Source organism: Chamaea fasciata, unplaced genomic scaffold (assembly GCF_029207755.1).
Source record: "Chamaea fasciata isolate MVZ Bird 193981 ecotype frontalis unplaced genomic scaffold, bChaFas1.0.hap1 SCAF_18, whole genome shotgun sequence".
Classification (NCBI taxonomy): Eukaryota; Metazoa; Chordata; class Aves; order Passeriformes; family Sylviidae; genus Chamaea; species Chamaea fasciata.
Window position 1 is genome coordinate 6244435 of NW_027094103.1, and position 19840 is coordinate 6264274.

The following is a 19840-nucleotide window of genomic DNA, read 5'->3' on the forward strand; positions in this document are numbered from 1 at the left end:
CAGGAGGAGCAAACCCCTCCTGACCCCTCACAACCCACTCCAGCAAGCTTTTCCTCCAGCAGTGACTGCTGTGGGAGGTGAAGGCAGGGTTGAACAGAGACTGAGGGAAAGGAAGCAGGGGGAGAATGGGGGAGCTGGGAGATTGCATTTGTACAAGATTGAGACATTTTGCAGCAAGTTTTACCACTTCTGGAAAAATGTAGTGCCAATGAACAGCTCCTGACAGCTCGTCTCTCTCATTTCCTCTGGCTCAGGATTCAAAGCCTTGTTCAGAGTTTCATTTGTAAGTCAATTAGTGGGTCATGTTGCTTGCTTTTTCCTCCTCCCCTTTGCGCTGTCAATTAGGAGAGTCTGGTCTGGGCAAATCCACGCTGGTGAATAGCCTGTTCCTGACAGACCTCTACAAAGACAGAAAGCTCCTCAATGCAGAGGGTAAGTTGGGGCAAAGCAGGGTGAATGGGACTGTCCTAAGGACTGGCACTGTGGTTCCGTGCTTCAGCAGCAGCTACAAGCTTGGCTGGATCCCAGCCCTCTTGTTTGTGGCTCTGCTCTCCTTTGTGTCTGCTAAGGCACTAGAATCGAGAAAAATGGTTTGGCTGTAGGGCTCTTCTGTCCTTTGAAGGGAAGATGAGGCTGCAGAGCAGCCCCCTTTGGGATGAGATGTTGAGATTTGTCTTTTGTTCTTGGATGCTGGAGTATGGTAAGGATTCCCCTTCCCCAGTGACGAGACAAAATGTTCAGAACAGCTGGGCTACAGGCACTTCAGAGGTTTGTGTATCTTCTTGGAGTCTGTCTGCCTGCTGCTGGCCTCCTTCTGCAGTACCAGCCCCTTGAGGCTCCTTAGAGCATGAGCTGGGCTTTTTGAAACCTGTGTTACTCCCTGTGTTCAGTGATAAGAGGGAGCTGGCTTGTCATGGGTGCAGTGGGGACCCCAGCATTACAACCTGGCTTTAACTCCTGTGCTCCTGTTCAAAGAGAGGATCAACCAGACAGTGGAGATCATCAAGCACACGGTGGACATTGAGGAGAAGGGTGTCAAGCTGAAGCTGACCATAGTGGACACACCAGGCTTTGGAGACGCTGTGAACAACACTGAGTGGTGAGCAGGGCACTGCTGCCTTCCCTTTTGTCCTTGACCTCACAGTCATTAGGAGACAGGTGACACTACTGATGATTTTGTTTTGATTGTATTGCCCTTCCCAGCTGGAAGCCCATCACTGACTACATTGACCAGCAGTTTGAACAGTATTTCCGTGATGAGAGTGGCCTGAACCGGAAGAACATCCAGGACAACCGAGTGCATTGCTGCCTTTACTTCATCTCTCCCTTTGGGCATGGGTGAGAGCCCACATTCCAGGCCTGGGGGGTGACTCAGTCCAGAGGGAAGACCTTTGTGCCCCAGGATTGCCCTGCAGCAGCTCGTACACTGCCAGGGCTGTTGGCACGGGAGAGGAGCTGTCTGGATGTTCTCCCTCTGCTAAGCATCACAGCACTCCCTTCCCCTCGCTGGCAGGACAGACTGCCTGTGAACAGGCAGAGCAGATCTCCCTCGGGCCTTACAGCCTGATTTGAAAATCAGGAGAAATAATGTCATGCAGACTTGTATGTTCCTATCTAGCCAAGCTGGACTGATGTGTAGGAAAGGGAGTTTTAGGCTGCCTTCAGTCCCTGCCCCTTGCTGGCTCATGTGTCAGCCCAGCCTGGAGCAGCTGAAGGGGCTGTGCTGGCTGCCTGTGGTACAGGACAGCTGGAGGGACACCCCAGGCTGTGGCCTGGGCAGTATTTGGCCTGCAAGGGAGCAAATACCCAGCCTGTGTCTGTATGGGACACTCAGCAGCTAAAATTGGAGACAGCTTTCCTGAAGGTACAGCCCTAGCTGAGGGCTGTCCCCGTGCTCCTGCAGGCTCTTTTGACAGTCCTTTCCCTTTCCCCTTGGCTGTCCTTTTCCCGTTGTGCTGGGTGAGTGAGAGAGGCTGGAGGGGGAGCTGCCCAGCGTGTCTTTGCTAACAGTGACCCTCGTCCCTGCTGCAGGCTGAGGCCTGTGGATGTTGAGTTCATGAAGGCTCTGCATGAGAAGGTCAACATTGTGCCCCTGATTGCCAAAGCCGACTGCCTGATCCCCTCCGAGATCCGGAAGCTAAAAGAGAGGGTGAGATGCTCTTTCTGTACAGTTATACATGAAGCAGTGGCAGGGATGAGCTGAGGAGGGAGGAGAGATAGAGATATGTATTTATGTGTCTGCACAGCATGTTTGTGTGTGTGTGTGTGTGTGTATATATACACACGTACACAGTGTCTGCACATACAACTGCAGCTGTGCTCTGCTGTGAGAAGGGAAGTCAGCAGAGAGGCTGACTGTGGAAGAAACATCAAATCCTTTTGCCATCTGTAGGCTGCAGCAAACCATGGTAGCATAAACAGAATAAACCCAGCATTTCTGTATTGTTGAAGTTTGCATCCTTTTGGTTTTGTCTTGCATGGACACAGATCCGGGAAGAGATCGACAAATTTGGCATTAAAGTGTACCAGTTTCCTGAGTGTGACTCTGATGAAGATGAGGAGTTCAAGCAGCAAGACAGAGAGCTGAAGGTAAGGAATCTGCTCAGCAGGGTCTGGGGAATCAGGCCCAGGGGCATGTGGGTCAGTCCAGAAGGAGCCAGAGCTGCCCTGCTTGTGCTGGAGGCCTGTGCTAGTGCTACCCAGGGACCAGCCTTGGCTGGTGTGGTGGATGGCGTGGAGAAGGTGCTGATGTCCTTGCTGGTGCCGTGAAGTCAAGTGTGGCATGAACCCACGGCCCTTCTGCTCTCCCTCCAGGCAGTGTCAGTCTCACCTCCATCTGCCCCAGCCTGTGTGTTTAAGGTGAAAGCTGGGTTGTGCAGCAGTCCTGAGCACCTGTTTCTGGGTGATGCCATCAGCAAGGAGGAGAGATTTGTGAGTGATTAGGCACTACTGTGACACATTAGTTGCACTGGGGGACACAGCATGATCACACAGGCATACCTGGAGGCCCCAGCAGCCCAGTCCTCACCACCTCCCAAGCCTGTGTGTGCATGCAGTATTGGCTTGTTTCTCCTGTCAGAGGGGCGCAATGGGCTTTGACTCCCTTCTGAGCAGAGAGGAGCACAGCCTGTACATTCCTGCTCTTGGTGTACATTGCCCCACTTGCTTGGTGTCCCAGCGTCTTTGCTCTGGCTTTCTTGTAGAGCTTCCCCTTAATGAAGGGACGCAGGCACCTGCAGAGACGCGGCTTTGCTCAGGACAGCTGAGGTCAGGCTGGGAGCTAGGCTGCCTGTAGATCCCAGTGCTTTAGGCTTGTCTCTGCCAGTGGGTTGTGGCACGCTGCTCTGTGGCATGTGTGGATGTGCCTGTGGCTCTCCTGCCAGCACCTTCCTCCTGCTGCCCGGCTGTCTGAGCTGGGCCCCTGGTGCAGGGATCCCGGGCAGCTCGGGGCTGAGCCGGGCTCAGCGGCGCCTCTCGTTCCAGGAGAGCGCCCCCTTTGCCGTCATCGGCAGTAACACGGTGGTGGAGGCCAAAGGCCAGCGCGTCCGCGGACGGCTCTACCCCTGGGGCATTGTGGAAGGTAAGCACGGAGCCTGGGAGCACTGGGAGGAGGGGCAGGCATTTCCAACAGGGATGGCAGGGGAGAGTTGGGATTGCCTGTGCCACCTTTGGCACATGGCAGGGGACAAGGCAGGGTACAGACTGAGGCACCGGGACTGGCTCCGGAGGTCTGTGTTAGTGGGAGTGTATCAGTCATCCTCCCACTGCAGATGAGGAAGAGAGGCTCCAGTGCGAATGGATGAATGCCTGAGCCTGAATGTGCACTAGGACATGGCTTCTTATTAAGCGGGGGAGGCTGAGCATTGCCTGTTTATTTTCTGGGGAGAAACTGTTGCCCTCAGCCAAACAATCATAAACCCTCGTGTACTCCCTCCTCTGCAGCTGCTTCTGTAAATGCTGGAGTTGCTGGGCTGGAGGCTGTGCTGATGCACAATGTTTGTATCCAACTTCCTTCCTTTCTAAAGGGAGAAATTTCATAAAGCCCTTAGGCAGAATAATCCTGGAATGGCTTTTGCTGCTGTTGCTGATTTGCCCTTGCTGGTTTGTTGCTTTAAGGCCTTGCAGCTTTCGATCCCAAAAGCTTGTCTGTGCACTCTTGGGCTGGCGCTGGCTGCTTGGGCTGCCCAGCTGTTGGCTCTGTTCCCTCAGTGGCTCCAGAGGGGGCTGTGCCTGTTGGGATGCTGGCATTTGGCAGTAGGATCAATTCTGTGAACCCCTGTGCCTGATACAGCTGGTTTTCCCCAGCCCTGCAGAGAGGCAAAAGGAGATCATCACAGCAGCACAGTGCTTCCCACAGCACTGTCTGGAGCCAGGCTCCCCATGGCAACAGCAGCTCTTTCAGCTCTCCATTGCTTGCTCTCAGCTTTGCCCCTCAGGGGCTGATTTTGTCTACAGGGGCCTTTTGATAAGTCCTAAATTCTGATGAGACAAGCAATTTACCTCCAGCACCAGCTGTGCTCACTGTGGTTATACCATCCCATGTACATGGGATCCTCTCTCAGGGCTCTGCTCTATGTGCTTAATTAATCCTTTTACACAGAAAACATCCTGGGAACACGGTGCCTTCAGCAGCCTGGCCTCAGTGTTGGGAAGTGCAGAGCACCCCTGAGGCCTGTGCCAGGGCAGTGCTTGGGGGTGATGAGGAAGGAGCCCTGGAGGGTTTTAGTCCAGTCTGTGTGTCCAGGACTGAGAAGGGGCTCCCGGGGGAGGCCGGGTGAGGTGTGATATCCAACTCTCCCGTTGTTGCTTCCACAGTGGAAAACCAGGCACACTGCGACTTTGTGAAGCTGCGGAACATGCTGATCCGGACACACATGCACGACCTGAAGGACGTCACCTGTGATGTCCACTACGAGAACTATCGGGCTCAGTGCATCCAGCAAATGACCAGGTGTGTCCCCACCTCTGGGGGAGGGCTCTGTCAGCCTCTGTGGAGCTGGGGTTGCTCTCACAACAGTCGGTCAGGAGGCTGTGGATCTGCTGGGGACTTGCTGGGCTGCAGCCTCCGGGTCTGCCATTGGGAACTAAAATAGCAAATCCAAGCATGTTTCCCACAGCCTGAACCCAAGGCAGGAATGCTCCTAAGAATCCACATTCCCCATGCAGATATAGAGAAATAGGCCTGGAGATTCTTTTGAAGAGCTGTTTCTAGCAGTGGCTGAAATACATCCAGCCTAATAAAATAGGATGAACCCTCTCTCTGGTGATTGATAGCTGAGTGCATTGCTGAACAGGAATGCGTTCTGGGGCCTGCAGTTACGTCTAAATAATAACACAACCCTTGGGATGCTGCTGTTTCTCAGACAATGAGGCCCAGACAATCAGTAAGACAACACATCTCCAAAGATTTCTCAGCATTGTCTTCCCTTTGCATTTGATGCTCTGTGGTTTTGGTCAGAATGATCAGAAAACAGACGAGAGAACACTCACAGGCTTCTCATTTGAGACCTCTGTTTTTCCTTCTCCCTTCCATGACTGATATACTGGTGAAAAAATTTGGGTTTAAGTAGGTCTTGGCTCCTCTGTTGTGAGCTATTCCCTTCACTTCCTGCCAGCCCTGGCTGGGTAGCTCTGTGCTGCCACGTTGCAGAGCAGAATGGCTGTGCTTCAGCAAGGAGCAGTCCTGCATGTGTGCCGACGTGCAGGTTGGCACATTCTCCTGACACACAGTGGATCCCAGTACTTTTGCATAGCAGACAAGCCTGTTTTTTTCAGCAGCAAGTATATGGAGTCCCAAAATAACTATGTTAAATGCTAGAGCTGGGGGAGCAGTGTCACAGCTGCTATTTAGGTAGGCTGTGGGTCTATTAAAAGAAGAGCACAGTGAAAAAGTGGTTGCTATGCCTAGAGAGAGCTTCAGTTTGGTACCGTTTCTCATGCCATGATTAGTTCCTTGCCAGTGAACAAGTTTCATAAAACCAGCACAGGGCCATTTCTAGAGTTGTTTTGGTAGGAGAGCCTAAGCTCCAAGGCTGGAGCTGTCTCAATAATGAGCCAGTGGTGACTCCAAGTGGTGAACACATGCAAGTGGCATGTTGAAGTTCAACTTCAGCCCAGACTTCTTAGGCTACTACCATTCCCTCGTCCTGTACTGACAGCTCCTGTCTTTTGAAAGAGAATCACGTCCTTCCTGTGTTCCCTACCTGCAGTCATGGGCACCCCAGCCCTCAGAGCAATGCTGCTGTGCTGTGCCCGTCCCACGCCTCCCACCTCCTGAACAGGAGGTCTCATTCTCCATCCAAGTGCATTCCACAGCTCTGGACTGGATTGCCCTACAGCCCCTCCACCTGTTTGGGTGTGTCATGCTGCACTGCTGGTGGCTCTGCCTTGGGGAGTGACAGTCATTGTGTGGTGACACCAACGCCAGTCATCCTGAACCATGAGTGACTGCTCTTACCCCCTCTCTCCATCTCTCTAGCAAGCTGACTCAGGACAACAGGATAGAGAGCCCCATTCCTATCCTGCCTCTCCCAACACCAGACACTGAGACAGAGAAGCTGATTAAGATGAAGGATGAGGAGGTGAGTACCACTTCTGCCTGGGTGTTGGAGCTGAAATCCCTGGAGTTTCTCCAGGGTTGCCCCATAGAGGCAGTCCTGAGGCTTCCCCCTCCTGTGTCCCCCTGTAGGCTCCTGGGGTGGAGGACAGGGTGTGAAGGCTGTGGCTTCCTCTTTCAGGGAAACATAGCTCCATTCCACCCCAGACACAGGTGCCCCTGTGCTCAGGCAGGAGTTAACACCCCCTGAGGGCTCCTCTTGTCAGCTCCAAGGGGCTGCCACAGGGTGGATCCACTGGTCCCTTTCTGACTCTCTCTCCTGTGTCTCCTGCAGTTACGGCGGATGCAAGAGATGCTGCAGAAGATGCAGCAGCAGATGCAGGATCAGTGAGAGGCAGGTACCCTGAAGGCAGAGGGGATCCCCCAGTGACCATCTGAGACCTGGCAAGAGCTGTGAACGTTTAGAAAAGGTTTCCTATTGTATAGAGACTCGTGGGCAAGAGCTGCACCCGCACCCTCTAATTTATTAGCAGCAGTGCTGGCTTTTCGACCAGCTGGATTGTGGAGGAGGCTGTTCACTTAACAGTTTACTGATGTGTATTTCTTTTTTAATAATTATTCTTTCATTTATTTTTTTTTCTCTCTCTTTTTTTTTTTAATTTTTTTTTTTTTTTAAGAAACTAGCCTGGGACGTCTCTAAGGCATCCTAAAAAAATAAGAAAAAGATCCCCGTTTCCTATGTACTAATCTCTTGTTTGGGAATGCTCTGGTATTTAAAGTCCTGGTTTCTCTGGTGTACAAACTTATAGAGTATCTCTGTCAATGCACGTAAGTGTTTACTCCCAACTGAGGTGCTGTGCCCCTGTCCCTGTTGCCCTTGTCTGGGGCCAGCACAAGCATTGTAAAGGCAGCCATACCCTCCTGTGAGTTTGACCTGCACTGCTTGGGCTTCTCAGCCTGGGGACAGCGCTGGCCCAGAGAACTGGGGCTGGGAGTTTCTCTGTGCACTGACCTGCTCAGGAGTCCTGATGATTGCCTGGTATCCTGTCCAGGTTTTTATGGGTTTTTTGTTTAGTTGGTTTGTTTTGTTCTACCTATCAAGAAAACTCCAGGATATTTGCACTGAGCAGCAAGAGACTGAGTGCCTCAAGAATGGTTAGAAGAAAACTGTTCTCAGATACATCTTTCTGGCAGAGAGGTTGTGTTGTTGACTATTGCCTGCAAGGAGGTGATGGGAGTGAGCACCTTCTCTGCCATGGTTTCCTCCCACAGCAGGCTGAAGGCATTGGTAGAGGAACCCTAAGGCCCTGCAGTAGGTGGGTGAGGGTGTTTCATTGGTTTAGCTCTGGTCATCAGCTGCAGTGTGTCTTCAGTGTCTGCCCTGAAAAGCACTGTGGCATCCAGAGCACTTGGCCAAGACTGCTTTGGAGGGGGTAGAAACCCTAGGGCTGAAATCCAACCCCAAATGCAGACCTGTCCCCTGCCCCCAGGCTTTGCAGTGCCATGAGCACATTGCTGGCTCTGAATTTCTCCTGGGGGAAGGGGCAGTTTTTGTAGGCTTGTATCTGAGATCTGCAGGCAGTCTGTGTGGGCAGGAGTTGGGTCAGCCTGGCAGGTGCAGGATTGTCCGTGAGTGGGGCTGAGCACAGCCCAGCAGGCTTGGCTCTTGCTCCCCTGCCTTTCCCCCAGGCACTCAGCCCTTCTCCCCCTCCTTATTTCTTGGCTCTTCCTGCCCTGGTGCTGGGAAGGCTGGTGGGTCTGCTGGGCAGAGATAAAAGCACTCTTTGGGCAGCAGCTCCTGTCCTGTTCTTGCTTCCTGCAGTATTTTTAACTTAGGTCCAGCCAGAGCAGAGCCCTGCAGTGTGATGTGCTGGGCAGGGCTGGCCAGCAACACTGCCACGCTCACAGGAGTCAGGGCTGCTGGAGGGAGAGACACTTGGCTCTTCCCTCTGACTCCAGGGAGAGCAGCCATGGGCTGGGCCCTTCTGCTCTTTGCCTGACTCCTCTGTTCCTCTTCCCCTTTTGTATCTGCTTCTCCATCTCTGGCTCTCCCCAGTAGATATCCCTGGGTAGGAGGAGACACAGCGTTGGCCAGGGATAGCCAGGCCCTACATTCTGTTACTGGGCACTGCATTTGTCTGATTCCTCCCTGGGCCTTGAGAGTCCCAGTCAGGGTTTGTCCAGGTGGTGAGTAGGTTGGCTGGTTCCAGTTATTCACTGTACAGAGCCTCTGCTTAGCCAGAACATGGGCTGTAGGGGCAGGGGAGAGACCCTGGCACCGTGTGGAAGGACAAAGTAAGGATGGAAGCCCTTTGACAGAACTGTGCAAGCTGGGCAAGAGCAGTGTTCAACAATGTTTGGGGGTTTTTTTTTTCATGCTCCCCTGTTTTGGGCCCATAAGTGGCAGTGCCATCCTAGGAGAGCAGAAGGATTCAGCTTGACTTCAGTAACATGAAGGACCAAGGCACCTGAGAGGAAGTGTAACCTTTCTTTGCATGAAGTGCTTACTTGGGCAGTGGAGTAGCCAGAAACAGGAGCTTCCTCCAGGTTTTCCAAAACGATGCAGAGCTGAGTTCTTGGCTTTGTCTGTGCTAGCATAAAAGGAAACCTCTTGAAGTATCTGTCCCCTCTTTTCTTACACTAATCTTGGTGAGGAAGGATGTTTTGTTACAAATGAGCCCTGTCCACCTGGAGATTTTCCTCTTTCAAACAGGTTCATTCCTAAAAGATAAAGGAGACCTTTTCCCTTTAGCATGGACATAGAGCAGCTGACACCTTTCATGCTGGCTGTGCACAGAGGTGCTGTGTGCTGCTGAAAGCACAGGGTACACTGGTCACAGGCAGGCTGGGTTGCTGAGGGTGGATCTGCCCATCCCTCCAGGTGGGGAAGTCTCCATCAGCTCAGTGCACGTGCCTCCTTCATCAAGTCAACAGTCACAAGCCTGTCCTCTACGGAGAGCTGAGGCCTTTGGCTGCCAGCTGGCAAAGATGGTTCAAGTTGCATTTAGGAAAAAACCACACAGGAGTGAGGCACCAGAGGTGGCTTCTGCAGAGGGGTGGTGGTACCGCTGAAATCCTGTCTCTGTGTAGGAGGTTCCCTGCCCTGAGTGCCAGAACTTAGGGACTGCTTGGAAAGGGATTAGAGACTGATTCTGGGGGACTTCAGGGGTTCAGATTCTGGCCTGGAAGGTGGAATCTGTTTATTGAAGGAGTGTGTTGTACTGTGGCATCGGTTCTCACAGTAAGTGGAGAAGAGACTCCTGAACACAGGGAGCTTGGCCATGTGGCTCTGGCAGCGAGAAGCGTGGATAGGAAAATAAATTACCACCTCCCCTCATGCAACCCTCCACAGCCTCACATCTGATCCCTACACCCCCTGGCACATTCCCATGCCTCTGCCAAGCTTTGCCCTGCTGAGTGAGTGGCTGCAGGGATGGTGTCCCACTCCACAGCTATGCCAGGCTGCAGCTGGGGCTGCTGGTACATCTTGGCCCCTGTGCCTGACAGGATGGATCCATGGCATGAACTCCTTGTGTGCTGCTGCTGTGCTGGTCCTGCCTGTGCAGTCCTTGCTGCCTCCTTGCATGCCTCCCCTCAAAGGAGGGGCTCCCACTCCTCGTGCTCTGCGATGGCATTCCCTCCTCTTCCTCACAAACTCTGCTGTGCTTTAACGCTGGCTTGCTCCTGCCATGCACCTTCCTCACCCCCTGCTCCATTCCTAGGCTCTATGTTTCCTGTCCATCTGTTGGGTTATTATATTTTTTTGTAAATTTCTGTTTGAACGTTTTGTCATTGTGAACAAAGAAAACGAAACCTTTTAAACATATCCATTTTATTAAATGATTATTGTTATTATTATTAATGTTTACTACCTGAATTGATCAGTGAAATAAATACACTCAAAAATCCAACCTCTTTCTGTTTAATTTTCAGCCCCCTTGAGCAGCACTGGTGATACATTATGGGCAGGAGAGAGCAAAACTGACCCTCTTTCTCCTTTTATCTAATTCAGTCAGAGCAGGTTTCAGGCAGGCTTCCTGCATGGGGTTTCTGGCCTGTTTATTCCAGAAGCTAGCAAGATGATCTTGAAGGTTCTTCTATATTCAAGCTTCCCCTAGAAGTGGTGTCTAAATCATCAGTGGTGAGCTGGGCAAGATCCAGTCCCAGGAAATCCAGTTTGTAAGTAGCTAGGAGAGCATTGCCAAGTCCATGCTTCCTGCAGAGCCACAACGTCTGGCTCCAGATCAGCTCCATGCCACCCTGGCCCGAACACCTGTCTGTGTATAAACATAGCACCAAACACGAGATGAGGTAAGTTTGCTGAACAAACTTACCCTGTGGTAGTCGAGCTGCTCCCAAGTGGAAAGCAGGCCCTGCAGGAAAAACTGGGTTAGTTTGTTAGCTAAGATCTCTTTCCCACTCTGCCTGGCTGCCACAGTCAAACAGCTGGAATTATCTGCTCCAATCTTGTAGAAATTTAAAGTTCAATTGTTTTCTTTAGAGCATAAAAAATTTCCCTTGGTTAGGGCCACATTCTGCCATTTTTTGCACCCTCAGTTCTCAACATGAGCATATGCAGGGCATTCATCATTTCTGCCCTCTAAGATGTCCACAGTACAATGTAACAGAGTTGAGTTCAACGGGACAATAGTTTCACAAGGTGATTCTGGTGACCTTAGGCCAAGGAGTGCAGCGTTTGCCTGGTCAGGCTGATGGCAGAGAAATGTCTGTGAACACACCATGGCCGTGAGAAGACATGATTCTGCCTGAATACAGTTTTGACCCTTGGACTTACCTCTTGAAGTATTCATGTAATGCAGCTTCTGAATAAAGCACGTGGTCAGTCTTTCTCAGCAGCTGCACTTGTCAAGGGCTGTGGGCTCGCTTGGCAGCCTGAAGAGCAGTTCCTCAGAGCATTGCCTCTCCCAGTCTGTTGGCCTTCCTGTGAATCCAGCTAGTTTTGTTTTGATGTAGACAGTGAAATGCCAAGTGTTATATTTTGCCCCTATACTGATCATGAAAGGAGCAAGTGTCTGAAAAATCTTTCCCTGGAAAGATGGATGGACCGGAAGACCATGTCTATCAGCAGATCTTTCACTAATAAGTAGTAGATTAGTGTCACTGCTTCAAGGGAAACCTGAGGGTCAGCACCCGGTAAGTGCTAGGTGTCACCAGTCTGCCGAGTTTTCCTGATGAGATGGGAAACCAAAGGTGACAGTGCTCAGGGAGTAGGGTACGAACCAGTTACATCACCTTCCAGTCTGGAGTGCATTTTGAGTTACTGTGCCATCGAGACTTTGTAACATTTCTGTTGGGATGAGCCTGTGGGCCCAGAATCACAGTTGCCAGAACTGGCAGCATCTCTCCCAGCAAACGTGTTCTTGTGAGCACTGGCAGCTCCCGTTTCTTGGAAGACTTGCCCAATGAAGCCTCAGCATCCGGTGACAGGCAGCAGACTTGCAGGAAGGCCTCATGTGGGAGGTGTCCCTGGGATGAGCCTGACCCTTATCTTGGCAGCCAGCTGCAGGGGGATTATCCGGGAACACAGCTATGCACACACTCTTGCTGGACTGCCTCGAGACCTTCCTCTTGTGTTGTAAAGCCAGCAAGAAAGCAAGGATTGAACTACTCTGGTAAGTCAACAATGCTGCTTTCTACTCTTTTTTTAAAATTATTTTTAATTGATTGACAATTACAATTTGTCAAGCACAGAAAAATGCTGCCTTGTTGCAGGTATGTGTAGTTGTTCTCCTGGAGAAGTTACAGCAGCTCCTGTTCAGCAGTGGCATGAGACTGTAATATAAAAAAAGCTTGTTGACCATGTGTCCTAGCACAGGTGATTATTCACCTGCTGGAGCAGTGTCTAGCATGAAAAACTCCACTGGCCTCCATCCTCAGTGATCAGCACCTTCTCTGCAGCCAAAGGCTGTTTCACTTCTTTTCAAGGCTATTTTTTACTCATGGTAACAGTAAATTTATTTCTGAATCTCCTCTTGCAGCTTATGTGAATGAAACTTTGCTTACAGATGTAATCCAGAGCTGTGATAAGGCATGAGAAATTTCATATTCTAGTTTTTGATTCCTTAACAGAAGTTTTCTTGGCTGCCCTGATAATGCACCTCCAGTATGCTGAAAACACAAGAACACAAGCAGCTCTTGTACACTTCTGAGGACTAGTGAAAATGTATTTGATGGCTGCAGCTAAGCCTTCCTATAGCCGTGTATTCATATCCCTCCTCAAATCCAGGGTTGGAAGACCATGAAAATTCCCTCTCCTATAGCAAGAGACCAAGAATTTGCTCTCTTTTAACTCTGTTCTTTTCAGAGCTCTCATGTCTCTGGTGGAGGACACCAAATTCACCCAATTTTAGAAACTCATCCTCTGAACAAAACAACAAAAGGCCTTGGCGGTGGTGTCAGTCCTAGAGTGTGTGGTGTCTCCTCACCCAGTCTCACCAGGGAAGTGTTTGCAGGTGAAAATGAACATTGGAATTCTCTTGTCCCTCCTTGGCTTCCTCCCACTCGTGACACCCATATGCCCTGTGCCCTGCAAGTGCACCACCAACATTACTGACTGCTCATCGAAAAACCTGACTGTAGAAAACCTGCCCACTGCTTTCCGTCCTTCGGCTGAAATCATCCACCTCGGTTCCAACAGGCTCACCTCTATTCCCAACGGGCTCTTTGACAACCTGAGGAGCCTCCAGGTAGTCTACCTGCAGGGCAACCCTTGGGAATGCACCTGTGACATCCTCTACTTGCGCTCCTGGCTCCAGTGGCAGCAGAACCGGAGCCTGTACAGAGATGTGAGATGCAGCTCCCCGGAGCACCTGCGGGGCCGGATCGTCGCCTACCTGACAGAAGATGAGATCATCTCCACATGCCAGCACTGGTACTGCAGCCTGGCTCTCCTCTCTCAGCTCTCTCTCTTCGTCCTCCTTTTCCTTCAGGGTATCTTGGTTATCTTCATCATTGTCTACCTGCAGAAATTTCGGAGAATGACCGCTGAAGTCCGGAGCACCACCCGAGAACTAGACCGGCAGGTAGACCCTTGTGTATCTTCGTCAATAAACCCCTCCAACAATGATTAACATCACAAGACAGAAGATTCTACTCCCTTTGGGGGATGCTGTGCCAAAGTCCTGTAGTTTGTGATACCCAGGGGGGACAATTCAGTGTAGCATCTAATCCTGACTGCAGTCTGAAGCAGGACTTGAATGGATCAGACACTTGCTGTGTTCCAAAAGAATCAATCTTGTGTTTTTTCACTGCTTTAAATTCTTCAGCATGATCTTGACTGCTTGTCTGAACTGGAAGTGGTTTGGTAGACTAAGGAAGTCATAAACTACAGCGACCAGAACTGACTCAAATGGCTCATAAGCTCATGGGGGCTCCAGTGCTCGATCCCTCCCCTCCTGCAGTACTCCAGCCATATTTCTCAGGATGTTTCTGCTTGTTCTGGGTCAGGTGAGGACAGAGGTGAACAGCAAACTGTTTGAATACTGAGCTAGGACAATGGAGAAATGCCCCCCTTCTGCTACCACAGACAGCATTAAGAGCTTTGGACTAGGGGTTTAGTCTTCTCCTGCCTTGATTATCCAAGTGAAAGGGAAAGGAAATATCTTCTTGCTCAATGCATCTTTTCCAGTGTTCTTCTGGGGGTGGGAGGACATGTCTAGAAGCCCACTAATTTTACCTTATCTGCATTCCTTTTAATCTACTTTAGTTTTAATACTGACTTAAATGAGTGAGACTGGGGCCCTGAATCAGGAGAAATTCATCCTGAAGACAGAAATTGTTTGACTGTGCCTGTACGGCACCTGGCACAAGAGATCTGTACTTGAGAGACTCATACGGCAAACCCCACTGATGTGCCTACTGCTGTTTATGGTGTCCCTTAATTATTTTTGAAATAAAGCAAAATTGAAATAAAATTATACATGATGATGCAAATGGCTTATTTTTCTATTCTGCACTGGGTATCTTGCAAGCTGTTGTGATCCCTGGAGTTCCTCACCCTCAGACTCCACGCCAAGCAAAACAAATCCTGAGGGCAGGTGGAGAAATGACTGGAGTGCACGGTAGGGTTAAACTCTGGCAGCTGCTGGCTCCTACCAGGGAGTTTCTTCTAAAGCCACTACGTGGCTGCTTATTTTGCCATGCAGCTGGAATGGAGAGGGCATTTGGTGGGGCCAGCAGGCTGTGGGGTGACCAGCAGGAGAATGACCTGTGCCCTTCAGCCCCCAAGCCCAAGTCACGGGGCTCCATTCCCCACTCAGCTCACACACAGACGGAGCTCGGCCGCGAGAGGAGCCCTTTGCCCGGGGGCTGCGGGCACCGGTGGGGACGGGGCAGCTGGTGGCAGGGGACGGGGCAGGCTGGGACAGGGACCAAACAGGCGGGGGAAGGTGCTGGGACACGGCACAGGCGATGTCACCGCTGGGACACGGGACACTGCCGGGACACGGCACGGGCGGTGTCACTGCCGGGACACGGCACAGGCGGGGACAGTGCTGGGACACGGCACAGGCGGGGACAGTGCTGGGACACGGCACAGGCGATGTCACCGCTGGGACACGGCACGGGCGGGGACAGTGCTGGGACACGGCACGGGCGGGGACAGTGCTGGGACACGGCACGGGCGGTGTCACCGCTGGGACACGGCACGGGCGGTGTCACTGCCGGGACACGGCACAGGCGGGGACAGTGCTGGGACACGGCACGGGCGGTGTCACCGCCGGGACACGGCACGGGCGGTGTCACCGCCGGGACACGGCACAGGCGATGTCACCGCCGGGACACGGCACGGGCGGTGTCACCGCCGGGACACGGCACAGGCGATGTCACCGCCGGGACACGGCACGGGCGGTGTCACCGCCGGGACACGGCACAGGCGATGTCACCGCTGGGACACGGCACGGGCGGTGTCACCGCCGGGACACGGCCCCGGCGAGGGCAGTGACGGGACCCGGGGCAGGGACGGAGCACCGCCAGGCGGCGCTGCCCCGCGGCCGCCGAGCGCCCCCTAGCGGCCCGCTGGCCGCTGCCCCAGGCCGTGAGGGAGCCCGTGAGGGGGAAGGAGCTGATGGAGCCGGTCCGGGCACTTCGGGGCCGCCTGAGGGGAAACAAGGGAGTCCTGGGGTTTCTCTGCCTCGGGCTGCTTCAGCCGGGCTCAGCGCAGCGGGCCGCGCTAGCCCCAGACGCACCAGGTGCTCGGGGCCGATGAGCTGAGGCGGGAAGATGGAGGCCTGTGCGTGCCCTCACGGGCAGCGCGGGTGGGGCCATGGCTGAGAAGGCCGTTCCCCGTGCTGTGTGTGCCGGGGCCAGCCTGGCTGAGGTGAGTGACACGGGCTCTGCCTCGGGGGTCTCCTTCTGCCATCTCCTTGCTGTGCCCCGTGTCCCTCCAGCACTAACCCCTGTGGCATTGGCCTGACGGGATGTGGTGGCAGTGAGGCACTCAAGGAAATGGGGGTCCAGCTCAGATTTATTTTTTCTTCTGGGGATTGCACCATGCTGGACTTCACCCAGTGCACCTCTTGCACCAGTATCCCCTGCAGTGTCACCATAACATGATCTCCAAGGAGGCACACAGGTCCACTGAGGAGCCTCCTCTGTGGAGGGGTCCAAACTGATGCTCCGTGAGGCCCCCCAGTGCTCTCAAAACTGATTTTTAAGTACTGCTGTATTTTAATTTTTTTTTTTTTTTTTTTTACCCTGAGCATCTAACTTCCCACAGGAATAGTAAGCCTGGTTTCTGACTTGTTCCTCCCCATTGTCCATTTCTCCAGAATCAAGATGCAGCTGTGTAAGGAAGTAGCACAAGCCACTGTCATCCCATCACCCCTTCCTTCTCATTCCTATTAGTCAATTATGCTGTTATTTTAGTATTTTATGTGTGTTGTTGAAGTCCTTTTCCTTTACAAATACATGCAAGAGATGCAGAAGACCCTTTGCTTGCCCAAGACTTTGCAGAGTGTACTGACATGACAGAATGAATGCCCAGGTTTGCCTGCAGATTTTTAGCTGAATTTACCTGGGTTAGAGGATGCTACTGGTGCATGTGGGCAGTACTGAAGGCACAGGTTCAGTTGCTGGGAGAGGCTGGACTGGGAGCAGGCACAATCCCAGCCCTGTGACTGCTTAGCCTTTTAGCACTGCCATGGGGTGTTGGAAAACCTTCAGGGCTGTGTGTCCAGAGGGACAGAGCAACTGCTGACTTTGGTTTTGCTTCCCTGAGCAGGCACGAGGGCTCCTGACTCTGCATCATTAAGTCTTGGCACATGGAAGTTAAAAAGCCTTTTTGGCATTATATGCACCTGTGAAAAATGTGACCAGCCACGGCAGGGTGATAATGAATTGCACTAGATGCAGAGTGATTTGTGTGCTATGGCAGCGTGTCTAATCCATAAATCTAGAGCCTGCATATCTTGCCTTCTCCTGGCTCAGGAATCTGCATGTCACAGATGCTTTCTTGCTCTGCTACCCAGTGGAGGATCTGCTGGGATGTCGTTGAAAGGAGAACTGGCTTTCCTTCTGAGGGGAGACACTGCCCAAGAATGCACAGATGCTTCGAAGGGGAAGTAGTGGTGAAATATGACAAAGATAAACATAAGCTATTAAGCTGCTTTGCAAATAATTTTCTAGTATCAAGGCCAATCCAAACCCGTGGCACGCAGAGTTAGGCTGCCAGGCCTGCTGGACAGTCTGCTGCCTTGTCAAAGGTTCAGATGCTTCCAAACAGCTCCTTTCCCTGAAAGTTACCAGGTTAAAGAAGCCTGGGAGACCAGACCAAGGTGTTTGCAGCGTCCAAACCTGAGGTGTCTAAAAAGCAGGTCAGCCCTTCCTAAGTGAAGGACCAAATGGTTGGTAGAAGACACTGGGGAAGGCACACTGCTTTTTTCTTCTTCCAAAGGCCTTGTTATCTTCATGGTGACTTCTGCGTGTTTTGCAGAGAAAAAGAAGGCTGGAAAGCAAAGCAAGCTGATTTTAGAGCGTAGAGAATTGTAACCCATAATTCCACATTCGCTGTACCATATGGTGATAGTGGTTCTGTTTTGCTTCAAGATTACTGCAGGCCCTTGTTTACAGATTGCCTGGGTCCATGTGACCCTTGGGAACCTGTCCGTTCTTCTGCTTACACTTTCATAAGTCCTGCACCCTCAGGTGTGCAATGAAAATATCACATCTGATGTTATGAATAAGGTGTGGTGACTGGCACATGCAAACGAGGAAGAGTTTTTGAGTTTGGTAAGGAAAAGTTTTGTTGGGGTTTACAGTTCTTTTGACATGTACTTTTGATGTTCCAGTAAAATTTTGAACCCTTTTCTGTTCTCCCTTCAATACTCCCGTCCCCTTTTGTGGTTCCTGTCTGACAGTTCTGGGTTACAAAGCTGTAAAAACATGTAGGGGAAGGAGGGTATTTGCCCCTGGTTGCAGGAGTTCGGGCACACTCCTTGCTGGAGGCTGGCAAGGTAACATGGCACCACCAATCCGGATACCACAAGGGCTCCACCAATGAAAGGCATGGAAGGTCTGATTGACAGGTCATGGGAGGAGCCAAATGTCCATATATGGGCAAAGCAATGGGCTGTGGGAGGGGCCAGAGGGACAAATAAGGACTGCTTATGAATATTAATGACTGGTACACTCTCAGATTATAAAAAGGGGAGACGCCGTTTTGTGAGCTGAGGCTCTGGTGGGCGGAAGGAGCCCCATCGTGTGCCCAGCGCTGTTCCCCCTTTGCTTTGTAATTTGAATGGGTTCAAATTAAATTGTATTTACTCATTGCCACCTGGGTTTTGAGTAGTTTATAACATGTACACACAGGCAACAGCTCATTATCACCCACGGCAGGGCTTGGTCACCGGGACAGGCCAATTCCATGCAATTTCGGTCGATGCCTTGGTGGCAGCCTGATCTGGGATTTGTTGCTTTGTTTACAAATCATAAGAGGCATTTTTCTTGGTCATGAATATGAGGCTACCTGGCCTTCTCTAAACCCCTCGTTTCCCTTCAGGATTGAAGTGTGAAGGGCATCCCAGAGGGAGTGCCAAGAAAACAGTGTTGATTCCACATCATGGGACAGATTATCTGTCCTAGGGTACATGGGAAAACAAAGATTTTAGAAATGTTTAGAAGTGGCTTTTACTTTTTTAATGTGTATATTTGCATATGAAAACAAAGGCTCCCTCAGGGTCATAGGCCTTATTTTGGAGGGTATTAATGAAGAGCACAGTTTAATTTAACAGGTTTCTGCAAAAGATTAGTTATCTTGGGGAAGTGCACTGAAAGCAGCAGGTTGCAGTGTTTTGTTCTGAAGATAGTGTGTGTGTGCATACTGTATGTTACAGCTAAAGTTACATGCTCCCTGGAAGGACAGGATAGAGCACTACTGGAGAACATAAAAGATTTAAGTGGGTTTAGTCCAATAAAACCTCCTCAAATTACCCCACAGATTAAATCTACAAATATTTTTTTTCTATTTCTGTATATATCTCATGATCTGCTTCTGCTCTGAAATGTTTGTGACTATTGAGAACAGAATATGCTGGGAGGTATTTCTTAGTATTTCCACAGAAGAAGACTACCCTGAGAGTTACAAAACCCAAATGCCAGGACTGCCCCCTGTGGATACCAAATGGTTCATGCTGTGTGGCTGATCTGCCATCCTCTTCTGTCACAGCTGATGGTCACTTCTAACCTGCCCTGTCACAGCAGTTCGTGCCACATCAGTGCCGTTCCTTGTGCATGGGAGCAGCCGCTCACTGAGGGGAGGTCTGTCTGCAGAGCCGCTGCAGTGCTGACAGTCACTGGGGCTCGCTCGGGAGGGGGCAGCAAATCGCTTTTAATCTCCCGTTTGCTGTGACTAGTAAAATACACGTGGGATTTGGGCCTGGGAGAGGGTGAAGGCCAGTGTGATGTGTGTCTGCCCACAGGCTGACAGGGATGCTCCAGACTTAGTTGCCCAAGCACCAGACATTGCTTCTTGAACCAGTAACTACTAGGTTAAAAGGTCCTTTTCTGGTTGTTGTTTCAAAGGATCAGACTGAAACAGAGAGGGGGAGGAGGTGGTCATTATGATGTGGCCATGATGGAAATAGGTTTGGTTCTCTCTGGGTGTTTAGACTGATGAACTTTGGAGGGTGGAAATCCATCTTTTGGCAGGTGGTAGATAAAGCCCTTGCCATCATCACTGAGTGGTGAGAATAGTGTTTTTTCACTGATGTGCCTGTTGGAGATGGGAAGGTGCCTGGAGGATGGGTGGGAGGTAAGTGCTCTCAGAAT

At 51.3% G+C, this 19840-nt stretch overlaps 2 protein-coding genes across 6 annotated transcripts in view; both read left to right on the forward strand.

The window, feature by feature from the left end:
• Positions 1–10467, forward strand: part of SEPTIN5 (septin 5) — a 42436-nt gene extending 31969 nt beyond the window's left edge. For all 5 annotated transcript variants that reach the window (XM_066199799.1, XM_066199801.1, XM_066199798.1 and 2 more), the window contains exons 3-11: positions 346–432; positions 976–1099; positions 1204–1338; positions 2032–2149; positions 2488–2589; positions 3484–3580; positions 4816–4951; positions 6479–6581; positions 6891–10467. In XM_066199799.1, the coding sequence (XP_066055896.1) occupies positions 346–432; positions 976–1099; positions 1204–1338; positions 2032–2149; positions 2488–2589; positions 3484–3580; positions 4816–4951; positions 6479–6581; positions 6891–6947 (959 nt within the window). In that variant the 3' untranslated portion in view covers positions 6948–10467. The remainder of the gene's footprint in view (positions 1–345; positions 433–975; positions 1100–1203; positions 1339–2031; positions 2150–2487; positions 2590–3483; positions 3581–4815; positions 4952–6478; positions 6582–6890) is intronic.
• Positions 10468–10549: 82 nt separating this feature from the next.
• On the forward strand, positions 10550–14500 carry GP1BB (glycoprotein Ib platelet subunit beta). Its single transcript, XM_066199804.1, has one exon. The coding sequence runs from the start codon at positions 13036–13038 to the stop codon at positions 13645–13647; it is 612 nt and encodes a 203-aa protein (XP_066055901.1). The 5' UTR covers positions 10550–13035; the 3' UTR covers positions 13648–14500.
• The last annotated feature ends 5340 nt before the right edge of the window (positions 14501–19840 follow it).